Here is a 12857-nt window from a genome sequence, read left to right as displayed (position 1 = left end):
CAGGGGTATTACATATCAAGATTCCTTTTCAATTAGTTAAACACTTTTTATTTAATATTTTTACTTCACCTTTATTTAACCAGGTAGGCCAGTTGAGAACAAGTTCTCATTTACAATTGTGACCTGGCCAAGATAAAGCAAAGCAGTGCGACACAAACAATAACACAGAGTTACACATGGAATAAACAAACATACAGTCAATAACGCAATAGGAAAATATATATATATATATATATATATACAGTGTGTGCAAATGAGGTAAGATTAGGGAGGTAGGGCAATACATTGGCCGTAGTGGCGAAGTGATTACAATTTAGCAATAAAACACTGGAGTGATAGATGTGCAGAAGAAGAATGTGGAAGTAGAGATACTGGGGTGCAAAGGAGCAAAAAAATAAGTAACAATATGGGGATGAGGTAGTTGGATGGGCTACTTCCAAATGGGCTATGTACAGGTTCAATGATCTGTGACCTGCTCTGACAGTTGGTGTTTAAAGATAGTGAGGGAGATATGAGTCTCTTATATTGCTTTTTTGTTTTTACATTTACTGATCTTTTCAAAATAATATTTAAATTCTGTCTTAAATAATGTGAAGAGGGGTTTGTTCTTTGCCCACTTCATTGTATGGATAAAGAATCTTCCGTGAAAGATAAACAAATGAACAATGAAAGTTAAATCAGGGTCCATATCATTTGGATCAAAATAAAACGTAATATCAGAGTCTCTCAGATTAACATGAATAGTCTTCTCTTTAAGATAAAATCTTCTAACTCACTCCAAAATCTTCTGACATAAGAGCATAAATATACAATCTGGAATAAGAAAGACATAAAACACAAAAACAAGTCTTTATTTTTTCTGGTTTGACAACAACATTATTTGGATTAAACAATTATTGAATAATGATGGCCAACTATACGATTATCAAGAATTCATGAGAACACACAATGTTACATTCACTCCTGAGGAATGGGATCGTCATCAAATGATCCGCATAGTTCCTGTTGAAATTCTAAAGGTGATTGGCTATTTCACTGACGCATTCCGTTTGGAACAATAAATAGAGCGAACAAGGCTCCTTCCAGTTCACAAGTCTGATAAAACGCATGAAGAAGTTCTTGCTTCAACAGTGATTGAACGGAACGCCTCTGCCTTCGTCCCGCATTATAGAACATTCTGGATTGATAACATAACACTTACCTGAACTATAATAGCAAGATCGTCGAATAAACCATTCTTGTTGTACCGTTCATTTAGATATTAAAGATAATTTGCCAAAATGGAGTCTCAGATCCGCCAGAACTATCACCACGATTGCGAAGCTGCCATCAACCGGATGATAAATTTGGAGATGTTTGCCTCCTACACCTACACTTCAATGGTAAGGAGTCTACCAAGATGACCATTTTGTTGATCTACCTGTTCATTATTATGCCTGCGCCTAAATTCCAATTTTCACATGACTTTTCTGTAGCCAATAACTTCAACTCCGTTAAGTACACATTTGAGTTATACTTGGCTTGGCTATTAAATACCTCCAGGTAGGTATAACATCCAAATGAAGCCGAGAATCTATCCTACCTTGGACAGAGCGCGTAACAACTCCTTGACAGGTTAATTGTCAGGTTACCAAGTAGACTACAGACTAGATTGATTCATGCCTATATCATCAAGTTTAGTTGCCACAACATGAACAGAATGCCGAGTCATGTTTGGCATTTTTTTCTAACCACACTGTTTTGTTTATCCACCCAGGCTTTCTATTTCTCCCGTGACGATGTGGCTCTGCCTGGCTTCGCGCATTTCTTCAAGGAGAACAGCGACGAGGAGCGGGAGCACGCCGACAAGCTACTCTCCTTCCAGAACAAGAGAGGTGGACGCATTTTACTCCAGGACATCAAGGTGAGCCTTTGAGCATAGAATGTTTTACTCCATGGAGGAAAGTGTCTCCAGCGTTAAGTTGATCTAGAGAACCTGTAGTCCTGAACATACTGTCTCTAACCACTGAACTGAGTGTGAGAAGTGTAACTCTGTTCACTTTATCTTTACCTTAACATCTGCTAGTAGTCCTTAACACTTCTGTGTTCACTCTGTCCTGTGTAGAAGCCAGAACGTGATGAGTGGGGCAATGGGCTGGAGGCCATGCAGTGTGCTCTGCAGCTGGAGAAGAATGTGAACCAGGCCCTGCTGGACTTGCACAAGATTGCCTCTGACAAGGTTGACCCCCATGTAAGTTATGGTGGAACTGCACATCACATGTATGTATCACATAGAATACAGGTACTGTCCCAGGAGATGACTAATGACACAGGATTGTGTGACCTGCTGCTTTGCAAGTACACGATAGTCCAGATGCATACTATGCACACAATGCAGCTAATGCATAAGGGGCGGCAGGTTGCCTCGCGGTTAGAGCGTTGCTCCAGTAACCAAAAGGTTGCTGGATTGAATCCTCTAGCTGACAAGCTTAAAATCTGTTCTGCCCCTGACAAAGGTAGTTAACCCACTGTTCCACGTTAGGATGTTCTTGTAAATTTGTTTTTAACTGACTTGCTTAGTTATATCTGCACTTATGCCATGACCACCAGGCTCTTGTGTGTTACTGTATCTACAATGGTCTGTAGTCATTCACTTGTCTGACCTGTGTTTTCCTTCTTTAGCTGTGTGACTTTCTGGAGACCCATTACCTGAATGAGCAGGTGGAGGCCATTAAGAAGCTGGGAGACCACATCACCAACCTCACCAAGATGGATGCTGTCAAAAACAAGATGGCAGAGTACCTGTTTGACAAGCACACCCTGGGAAGCCAGAGCTAAACCACTTCCATCCCCAGGCTATGACCTCTATTCTCAGACCAGGACTCCTGGCTTCTCTGATAGATCCTACTTGCTTTACATTTATAGGGAGGGGAGTGTTAAACTGGTTCATTGCAACACAGCTGTAACATTGAGGTGTTTCTGTTGACAACACTACTGTATTTTGGAGGCAAGGCGTCTTGTAAAACAATTAAAAAGATCACAAATGTTTTTGTTGATTTCTAAGTGTTGACCTGTAGTAATGATTCAGTCTATTCAGGTTCTTTGCTCAGTCTTACTGAGCATCTTCATACCAGTGATAAATACTGACAATTGTAGACCTACTAGTGGCTGAGGGTCATAACAATAGAAGTTTAATAACGGATGTTACGTCTGACCACAGAGGGTGTCCTTTACCGCATCTTGTAGTAGTGCCATGTCAATGAAGGAGCCAACTGTTAACTCTAGGTCCATAGGAGTGAAATGAGTAACTACAGTTGCTGTAGATCTTCACTCTGCATATCCCAAGTTTATAAAATGGCCAACAGGTTAATCAAACCCTTATGTCCTGCTGGGTAAATCGGTTAGCCAGCTGATATGGTGTATTTCTCTGATAACGTTCGGCTATACTGACACACTCAATCTTCACTAATTTTGTTAATTTCAGTTGGTAATGCACACTGGTTCCCCTACAGCAAACTCTGAACTGACTACTCAATAGTAAATCTACAAGCATCTCGTTCATCATACGGGGCTTATTGGAGCTGTCACATGGTTGCAAAGATACTGATAATTTACCAAAATTACTGAAGTCTACCATTTTGGTAATTAACAGGCAAGCTTAACTTTAATACTTTAAACTGAGAAAATATTGCTACATATGTTGGTGTCCAAATAGTAACAGTTTCTAGTGGGTAGACCATTTGGTCAAAGGGGAAAATGGCTTAATGAGAACAGTGTCAAATCAACAATGGCATTTTTGATAACTGCAACTATTCTCTTTTCACAACTGCTGCCAACATTTACAACCTAGAAGTATTGACATGGTAAAATAGTTGAGTACATTGAAATAAAATATGGTGATGGTTTTCACTGAGTTGGTTTATATTTAGGGTAATGTTTTGCAGCTAAGTCATTCTATTTCAAAATCTATTTTACCTGTGCCAAGGCCACACAGAGGGCCAGAGATTTGTGATAACCTGACCCTCCCAAAAAAGCCACTAGATGGCATCTGATTAAATAGCATATTCCTTAATTGACCAACAGTCCCTGCTGTCCCATAAGTTGTATTTTATCTATTTTTAAAGTCTTATGCAAATATTGTGAAAAGCTGAAGTGTTTTATTTTATGTTTCTGTATTTTTAATCTTTATTTAACTAGGCAAGTCAGTTAAGAACAAATTCTTATTGACAATGACGGACTACCCCGACGACGATGTGCCAATTGTGCGCCGGCCTATGGGACTCCCAATCATGGTTGGATGTAATACAGCCTGGACTTGAATCAGGGACTGTAGTGACACCTATTGTACTGAGATGCAGTGCCTTAGACTGCTGCGCCACTCGGGAGCCCTAACAAAACATCTCCCACAATCTTTTAATTATCAATTTCTCTCAGCCAATCATCAGTAATTTGTGTAAGTGCGTACATGTTGAATGCCCTTCCCTGTAAGCGTACTGAAAATCGGTTGTTAATTAATTGACTGTGAAATAGCATTGTATCTGGTCAATCACCATTTTTTTCAAAAGTTTACTAACGGTTGGTAACAACCTGATTGGTCAGCTATTTGAGCCAATAAAGGGTGCTTTGCTATTCTTGGGTAATGGAATGACTTTTGCTTCCCTTCAGGGCTGAGGGTGCACACTTTCCTGTAGGCTTAGGTTGAAGAGAGGGCAAATAGGAGTTGCAATATCGTCCGTTGTCATTGATGACAGACCATTTTTTCACCTCTTCCACACTCACTTTATGGAATTCAAAATAACAATGCTTGTCTTTTATAATTTGGTCAGTTATGCACGGATTTGTAAGTTCAGAATTAGTTGTTGGCATGTCATACCCAAGTTTTCCAATCTTGCCAATGAAAAAAGCATTAATGTAATTGGCAATATCAGTGGGTTTTGTGGTGAATGAGCCATCTGATTCAATGAATGATGGAGCCTGAGTTTGTCTTTTGTCCAACATTTCATTTAACCTCTTCAACCTATGGGGGCGCTATGTCATTATTGGATAAAAAAACATGCCCGTTTTAAGCGCAATATTTTGTCACGAAAAGATGCTCGACTATGCATATAATTGCCAGCTTTGGAAAGAAAACACTCTGACGTTTTCAAAACTGCAAAGATATTATCTGTGAGTGCCCCAGAACTGATCTTACAGGCGAAACCAAGATCAAATCAAATTTACATTTACATTTAAGTCATTTAGCAGACGCTCTTATCCAGAGCGACTTACAAATTGGTGCTTTCACCTTATGACATCCAGTGGAACAGCCACTTTACAATAATGCATCTAGGTCTTTTAAGGGGGGTGAGAAGGATTACTTTATCCTATCCTAGGTATTCCTTAAAGAGGTGGGGTTTCAGGTGTCTCCGGAAGGTGGTGATTGACTCCGCTGTCCTGGCGTCGTGAGGGAGTTTGTTCCACCATTGGGGGGCCAGAGCAGCGAACAGTTTTGACTGGGCTGAGCGGGAACTGTACTTCCTCAGTGGTAGGGAGGCGAGCAGGCCAGAGGTGGATGAACGCACACATGGTTAGCAGATGTTAATGCGAGTGTAGCGAAATGCTTGTGCTTCTAGTTCCGACAATGCAGTAATAACCAACAAGTAATCTAACTAACAATTCCAAAACTACTGTCTTATACAAAGTGTAAGGGGATAAAGAATATGTACATAAGGATATATGAATGAGTGATGGTACAGGGCAGCATACAGTAGATGGTATCGAGTACAGTATATACATATGAGATGAGTATGTAGACAAAGTAAACAAAGTGGCATAGTTAAAGTGGCTAGTGATACATGTATTACATAAGGATGCAGTCGATGATATAGAGTACAGTATATACGTATGCATATGAGATGAATAATGTAGGGTAAGTAACATTATATAAGGTAGCATTGTTTAAAGTGGCTAGTGATATATTTACATCATTTCCCATCAATTCCCATTATTAAAGTGGCTGGAGTTGGGTCAGTGTCAATGTCAGTGTGTTGGCAGCAGCCACTCAATGTTAGTGGTGGCTGTTTAACAGTCTGATGGCCTTGAGATAGAAGCTGTTTTTCAGTCTCTCAGTCCCAGCTTTGATGCACCTGTACTGACCTCGCCTTCTGGATGATAGCGGGGTGAACAGGCAGTGGCTCGGGTGGTTGATGTCCTTGATGATCTTTATGGCCTTCCTGTAACATCGGGTGGTGTAGGTGTCCTGGAGGGCAGGTAGTTTGCCCCCGGTGATGCGTTGTGCAGACCTCACTACCCTCTGGAGAGCCTTACGGTTGAGGGCGGAGCAGTTGCCGTACCAGGCGGTGATACAGCCCGCCAGGATGCTCTCGATTGTGCATCTGTAGAAGTTTGTGAGTGCTTTTGGTGACAAGCCGAATTTCTTCAGCCTCCTGAGGTTGAAGAGGCGCTGCTGCGCCTTCTTCACGACGCTGTCTGTGTGAGTGGACCAATTCAGTTTGTCTGTGATGTGTATGCCGAGGAACTTAAAACTTGCTACCCTCTCCACTACTGTTCCATCAATGTGGATAGGGGGGTGTTCCCTCTGCTGTTTCCTGAAGTCCACAATCATCTCCTTAGTTTTGTTGACGTTGAGTGTGAGGTTATTTTCCTGACACCACACTCCGAGGGCCCTCACCTCCTCCCTGTAGGCCGTCTCGTCGTTGTTGGTAATCAAGCCTACCACTGTTGTGTCGTCCATAAACTTGATGATTGAGTTGGAGCGTGCGTGGCCACGCAGTCGTGGGTTAACAGGGAGTACAGGAGAGGGCTCAGAACGCACCCTTGTGGGGCCCCGTGTTGAGGATCAGCGGGGAGGAGATGTTGTTGCCTACCCTCACCACCTGGGGGCGGCCCGTCAGGAAGTCCAGTACCCAGTTGCACAGGGCGGGGTCGAGACCCAGGGTCTCGAGCTTGATGACGAGCTTGGAGGGTACTATGGTGTTGAATGCCGAGCTGTAGTCGATGAACAGCATTCTCACATAGGTATTCCTCTTGTCCAGATGGGTTAGGGCAGTGTGCAGTGTGGTTGAGATTGCATCGTCTGTGGACCTATTTGGGCGGTAAGCAAATTGGAGTGGGTCTAGGGTGTCAGGTAGGGTGGAGGTGATATGGTCCTTGACTAGTCTCTCAAAGCACTTCATGATGACGGAAGTGAGTGCTACGGGGGCGGTAGTCGTTTAGCTCAATTACCTTAGCTTTCTTGGGAACAGGAACAATGGTGGCCCTCTTGAAGCATGTGGGAACAGCAGACTGGTATAGGGATTGATTGAATATGTCCGTAAACACACTGGCCAGCTGGTCTGCGCATGCTCTGAGGGCGCGGCTGGGGATGCCGTCTGGGCCTGCAGCCTTGCGAGGGTTAACACGTTTAAATGTCTTACTCACCTCGGCTGCAGTGAAGGAGAGACCGCATGTTTTCGTTGCAGGCCGTGTCAGTGGCACTGTATTGTCCTCAAAGCGGACAAAAAAGTTATTTAGTCTGCCTGGGAGCAAGACATCCTGGTCCGTGACTGAAACTTCAAACAGGAAATGAGCAGGATTTTTGACGTTCTGTTTTACTCGGGTCTCCTTTATATGGCTGTGAATATGCTGTGAACGAGCTTATGCGCTCTGCCGTTCCTCCAAGATGTCTGCAGCATTGTGACGTATTTGTAGGCATATCATTGGAAGATTGGCCATAAGAGACTACATTTGCCAGGGGGCCGTCCGGTGTCCTTTGTCTAAGTTGGTGCGTAATTCCCAGTGGCAATTATTTTACCATGCGATACAGAAGGAGACTCATACTTCCAGGAAAGATACATCATTGAAGAGATATGTGAAAAACACATTGAGGATTGGTTCTAAACAACGTTTGCCATGTTTCAGTCGATATTATGGAGTTAATTTGGAAAAAAGTTCGGCGTTTGGATAACTGAATTTTCTGGGGTTTTTGGTAGCCAAACGTGACGGACCAAACGGACCGATTTCTCCTGCACAAAAAATCTTTCAGGAAAAACTGAACATTTGCTATCTAACTGAGAGTCTCCTCATTGAAAACATCCGAAGTTCTTCAAAGGTAAATGATTTATTGAATGTTTTTGCTGGTTTTTGTGAAAATGTTGCCTGCTAATGCTAACGCTAAATGCTAATGCTAAATGCTAACGCTAAATGCTAAATGCTAGTTTGCTATGGTAGAGAAGCATATTTTTGAAAATCTGAGATGACAGTGTTGTTAACAAAAGGCTAAGCATGAGAGCTAGCATATTGATTTCATTTCATTTGCGATTTTCATGAATAGTTAACGTTGCGTTATGGTAATGAGCTTGAGGCTGTAGTCATGATACCGGATCCGGGTTGGCTCGACGCAAGAAGTTCATTTAAGGTACTTCAAAGCTTTTTTGCTATCATTTTTCATATAATTTATCTTTGTTTCATAGTACATTTTCTCCTTCTCCTTTTTGTTCACTTTAGTCACATGATTTCTGAATTTATTGTACAGTATGTTTGCCAGTCAGCTGTGCAGCCAGGCTTATTTGCCATTCCCTTTGCCTCATCCTTCTCAACCATACCATTTTCCAATTCCTCATCAATCCATGGGGATTTAACCATTTTTTTTTGCAGTCATATTCTTAATGGCTGCATGCTTATTAATAACTGGAATAAGTCCTTTCATAAATGTGTCAAGTGCAGCATCTGGTTGCTCCTCATTACACACCACAGAACAGCAAATATTCTTTACATCTTCAACATAGGAATCACTACCTTTGCGACCCTAAGCTGTCAGTTTTGACTGAGACTGTAAAAGCATGCTTTAAACCATGTACATTTGTTGATTGCTAGGCGTACAAATAGCATTATTTCTTGGTATACAGTATTTGAAACAAGGTCTGGTTTGGCTTCAAACGGACTAGATTGTGAACAACTCTTGGCAGAATGCGTTGCTTTACTACCGTGAAGGTGATCAGCACAATATTGTTTGAACTGCAACACCCCAAACGATTCGTTCTCGAGTTTGTTCAGCAGAGGCTGTTTATGTTTTGGTTCTACAAAGCTGTGACTATAATAACATTCAATAATCAATTAATTCATTCAATATAGTTTTCTTCTCTATGCTGCCTGCAGAATGATCTATTTTGCCTATGCCAATATGACAGACAGTTGTTGGTCGGAGCGCATCACCAAAGGATCGCATATTAATCATGCTGGATAATTAATTGCGGCCAGCAGGTCAAACTAATATCTTAAATGAGTCACTCAGAAAAAAAACAAATCATGAGTTCAGAAGTCTTGAGTCAGTAAAAAGTTGTTCAAAAATAATGATTTGTTCTTGAACTGCACCTCATTAGCCAGAGGTGACACCGCAGGTTCCAAGGTGGTGTGGCAAAATGTGTATGTGTCTTTTCTGGGGCCTAGAGTGTTTCCTGATCTCATGACCTGGTCAGGTATGGGTCCAGTGTCCTCTTCGTAGGCCATGACAAAATATTATTGTTTTAGATAGCTTCCCTTTTCATCTGTGCTATCACTATAGGACTGGGGGGTTTCTTGTCAGGTTATGTGGATTGGAAACACTCCTGACCTAAGGTGGATCAAACTCTTTCAAACTACCACAAACCTTGCTCTTACTCATTCTAAATCTGATACCAAAACAGCCAGAGACAACAACTTCAATGGAGAACATACTCTGTAGTTTAATGAACTACTATAGCAGGGATGAGCGTTATGCAAAGAAAAGAAACAATGTCTTTAAGTATATATTTCCCTCTATGCACAATGTTAAGCAATGGACAGACAGGTTTAAATTTGATGACATAAAACCTATTATTTGTTCATCTGATTACAGTGCTCTTCTAAAATGATTCTTTCTAGAAGATGTATGTAAGGCAGAGTTACAATTAAGACAGTAGACATTGTAATAACTTTTTTTGAATGCTCAAGTCACAAAAGCCCGAACCTATTGTTGTCCTGGTCTCCATCTGGTCCACCAGAGGTTTGTTCAGTGGGGCTCACTATAGGAACTGATTGCCTGTAAAATCCATATATACATTCATTAAATCAACTACTTTCAACACTCAAGGACGTTCAGAGACTTGTCCCGAAGCTACTCCTGCGTTGTCTTGGCTGTGTGCTTAGGGTCATTGTCCTTTTGGAAGGTGAATCTTTGCCCCAGTCTGAGGTCCTGAATGCTCTGGAGCAGGTTTTCATCAAGGATCTCTCTGGACTTTTCTCCATTCATCTTTCCCTCGATCCTTACTAGTCTCCAAGTCCCTGCCACTGAAAAACATCCCCACAGCATGATGCTGCCATCACCATGATTCACCGTAGGGATGTTGCCAGGTTTGCTCCAGACGTGACACTTGTCATTCAGGAATTCAGTACATTTGAATGACACTAAGTGGCAGTGTTTTACAACTAATGCCAGTTTGCCTGAGGCTGATGGAGTGCAGGTGTTTGTTCACATGCATATACACACACGCTCATTCAAATCAACACAAACAAGAACACACACATACATGTAATAGTGCCAGACATGCACACAAACATATACAGTTGGCATTGCTGTTATGATGATCCTTTATTTTACATTTATTTATTATATATTTGTTGCATTGTTGTTTGCTGTTTTCTTCTGTCTTTTCCTTTTTTCTCTTTAGTTCATTCTTTCGGTTGTTGGTGCATTGGGGGGGATTGGAATTAATTGTATTTTTTATTTTTTCTTCCTGGGGGGTGGGGGGGGTGGGGATGTTTGAGGGACAGCTATTGGGGAACTTTGGGGGGGATCTTGGAGGGTTCGGGTTAACGTTTTTTGGCCTGGTGGTAGATCGGTCAACATGCCCTTGAGCAGGTCATTGATCCTGGATGTTTCTGTGTGTCACTCTGAATGGGAATCTGTTGGATGACTGGTATGATGTAGTTATTGAGTGGCTTCACTGCAAGTATATTGTATGTTTCGAATATTCAATAAATAATAAATTAAAAATAGAGCAAAGAGTTCAGTCTTGGTTTCATCAGACAAGAGAATCTTATTTCTCATGGTCTGAGAGTCTTTAGATGCCTTTTGTTAAAATCCAAGTGTGCTGTTATGTGCCTTTTACTGAGGAGTGTCTTCAATCTGGCCACTCTATCATAAAGGCCTGATTGGTGGCGTGCTGGAGAGATGGTTGTACTTCTGGAAGGTTCCACCGTCTACACAGAGGAACTCTAGAGCTCTGTCAGAGTGATCGTCGGGTTCTTGGTCACCTCCCGTACCAAGGCCCATCTTCTCCGATTGCTCAGTTAGGGTTAGGGTTCCATTTTTGAATGATGGAGGCCACTGTGTTCTTGGGGACCTTCAATGCTGCAGACATTTTTTGGTACACTTCCCTAGATCTGTGCCTCAACAAAATCCTGTCTCGGAGCTCGACGAAAAATTCCTTGGACCTCATGGCTTGTTTTTTTGCTCTGACATGCACTGGCAACTGTGGGACCTTATATAGACAGGTGTGTGTGCCTTTCCAAATCACATCCAATCTATTGAATGTACCACAGGTGGACTCCAATCAAGTTGTAGAAATATCTCAAGGATGATCAATGGAAACAGGATGCACCTGAACTAAATTTTGAGTCTCATAGCAAAGGCTCTTTAGACTTATGTAAATAAGGTATTTCTCGTTTTTGCAAAAATGTCTGAAAACCTGTTTTCACTTTGTCATTAGGTCGTATTGGGTGTAGATTTATGAGAAGAAAAATGTGTTGTATCTATTTTAGAATAAGGTTGCAACAAATTGTGGAAAAAGTCAAGGGGTCTGAATTTTTTCCGAATGCACTAAATGGAGGGATTCAAACTGACATCCCGAATCCTACAAATACCACCTTGTGCGCAGTCATTTCACAACATTTCTTAATGCAATAAGGGGAGAAACACACTTTGAAAGCAGCTTTGATGGCCACTGTTAAGAGGAATATCCCAGCTTCCCAATACTCTTAAATTTATTTCTGCTCTTACAAATAAGTAAACTGCACCATTTTAAAACCTGAGTTTTTAGAAACAGCTTGGTTTATGTGTTACAGGGGTATATGTATACAGCAATGCATCGCTTAGCCATGCTAGCATCGCCCAGAATGGCTTGCCAAGTGTTTGTTAGCAAGCTGACAGCACGTTAGGTTTCAACAGCCATTCGAGTAGGGGTTGGAAACTATAGAGAGCTTCTATTGGTCAATCGCACCCTGATATTGCAAAGTATTAGCATAAACTTAATGGTTTCGTTCTGTAAGATGGAACAGTGGGCAGCATTGAATAAATGGACACGGTACTGTTCTGAACAACCAATTGAAAAATGGTAATCGCCTTCAGAGGGCTAAATGTATTTTATTTTATTTATATTTTTTGTTTAACCTTCATTTGACTAGTCAAGCCAGTTAAGAACAAATTCTTATTTACAATGACAGTCTACCAAAAGGCAAAAGGTCTCTGGCAGGGACGGGGGCTAAATGAAATACAAATATTTGACAAAACACACATCACGACAAGAAACACAACACTACATAAAAAGACAACAACATAATTATGTTGTAACAGATAGGCTTACATTATTCAGTATTTATACATCCTTGGCTGAGTACCAGAGGAAAGTTAGGGACAGTCAAGTCAGCAATAGCCAATGTTGCTAACAACAAGATAATGTTTTGAGTTCATGATCTAGCTAATGATTAGCACACTGGGGTAAATGTAGATGGGCAACCCCATGCAACAGGTTATCATGCTTATTGCTAAATAACACACCTGCCTGATAATATGGACTGATATGGTATTGGGCTCATTTCTATAAGGGAAAATTATATTTTAGATGGTGTCAGGATACTTTTATTTTCATTCATTTTGGAGTAAT

The 12857-nt window shown here is 41.3% G+C and overlaps 1 protein-coding gene across 1 annotated transcript; it reads left to right on the top strand.

The window, feature by feature from the left end:
• Window positions 1-1078: 1078 nt before the first annotated feature.
• LOC115117270 (ferritin, middle subunit-like) lies at window positions 1079-3047 on the top strand. The gene is made up of 4 exons (XM_029645737.2): window positions 1079-1382; window positions 1757-1903; window positions 2105-2230; window positions 2662-3047. Exons 1-4 carry the CDS (start codon window positions 1281-1283, stop codon window positions 2815-2817), a joined length of 531 nt encoding a protein of 176 aa, XP_029501597.1. The 5' UTR covers window positions 1079-1280; the 3' UTR covers window positions 2818-3047.
• Window positions 3048-12857: the final 9810 nt, after the last annotated feature.

The sequence above is a fragment of the Oncorhynchus nerka genome, linkage group LG26, assembly GCF_034236695.1.
Source record: "Oncorhynchus nerka isolate Pitt River linkage group LG26, Oner_Uvic_2.0, whole genome shotgun sequence".
Lineage (NCBI taxonomy): Eukaryota > Metazoa > Chordata > Actinopteri > Salmoniformes > Salmonidae > Oncorhynchus > Oncorhynchus nerka.
This window is presented reverse-complemented; position numbering and strand designations above follow the sequence as displayed.

What these genes read in the sequence shown, in the direction of transcription:
- LOC115117270 (XM_029645737.2), top strand. Translation starts at nt 1,281, where the DNA reads ATGGAGTCTCAGATCCGCCAGAACTATCACCACGATTGCGAAGCTGCC. An exon ending in CCTACACCTACACTTCAATG is followed by an intron (nt 1,383 to 1,756) that starts GTAAGGAGTCTA and finishes TTATCCACCCAG; the next exon opens with GCTTTCTATTTCTCCCGTGA. An exon ending in CTGACAAGGTTGACCCCCAT is followed by an intron (nt 2,231 to 2,661) that starts GTAAGTTATGGT and finishes TTCCTTCTTTAG; the next exon opens with CTGTGTGACTTTCTGGAGAC.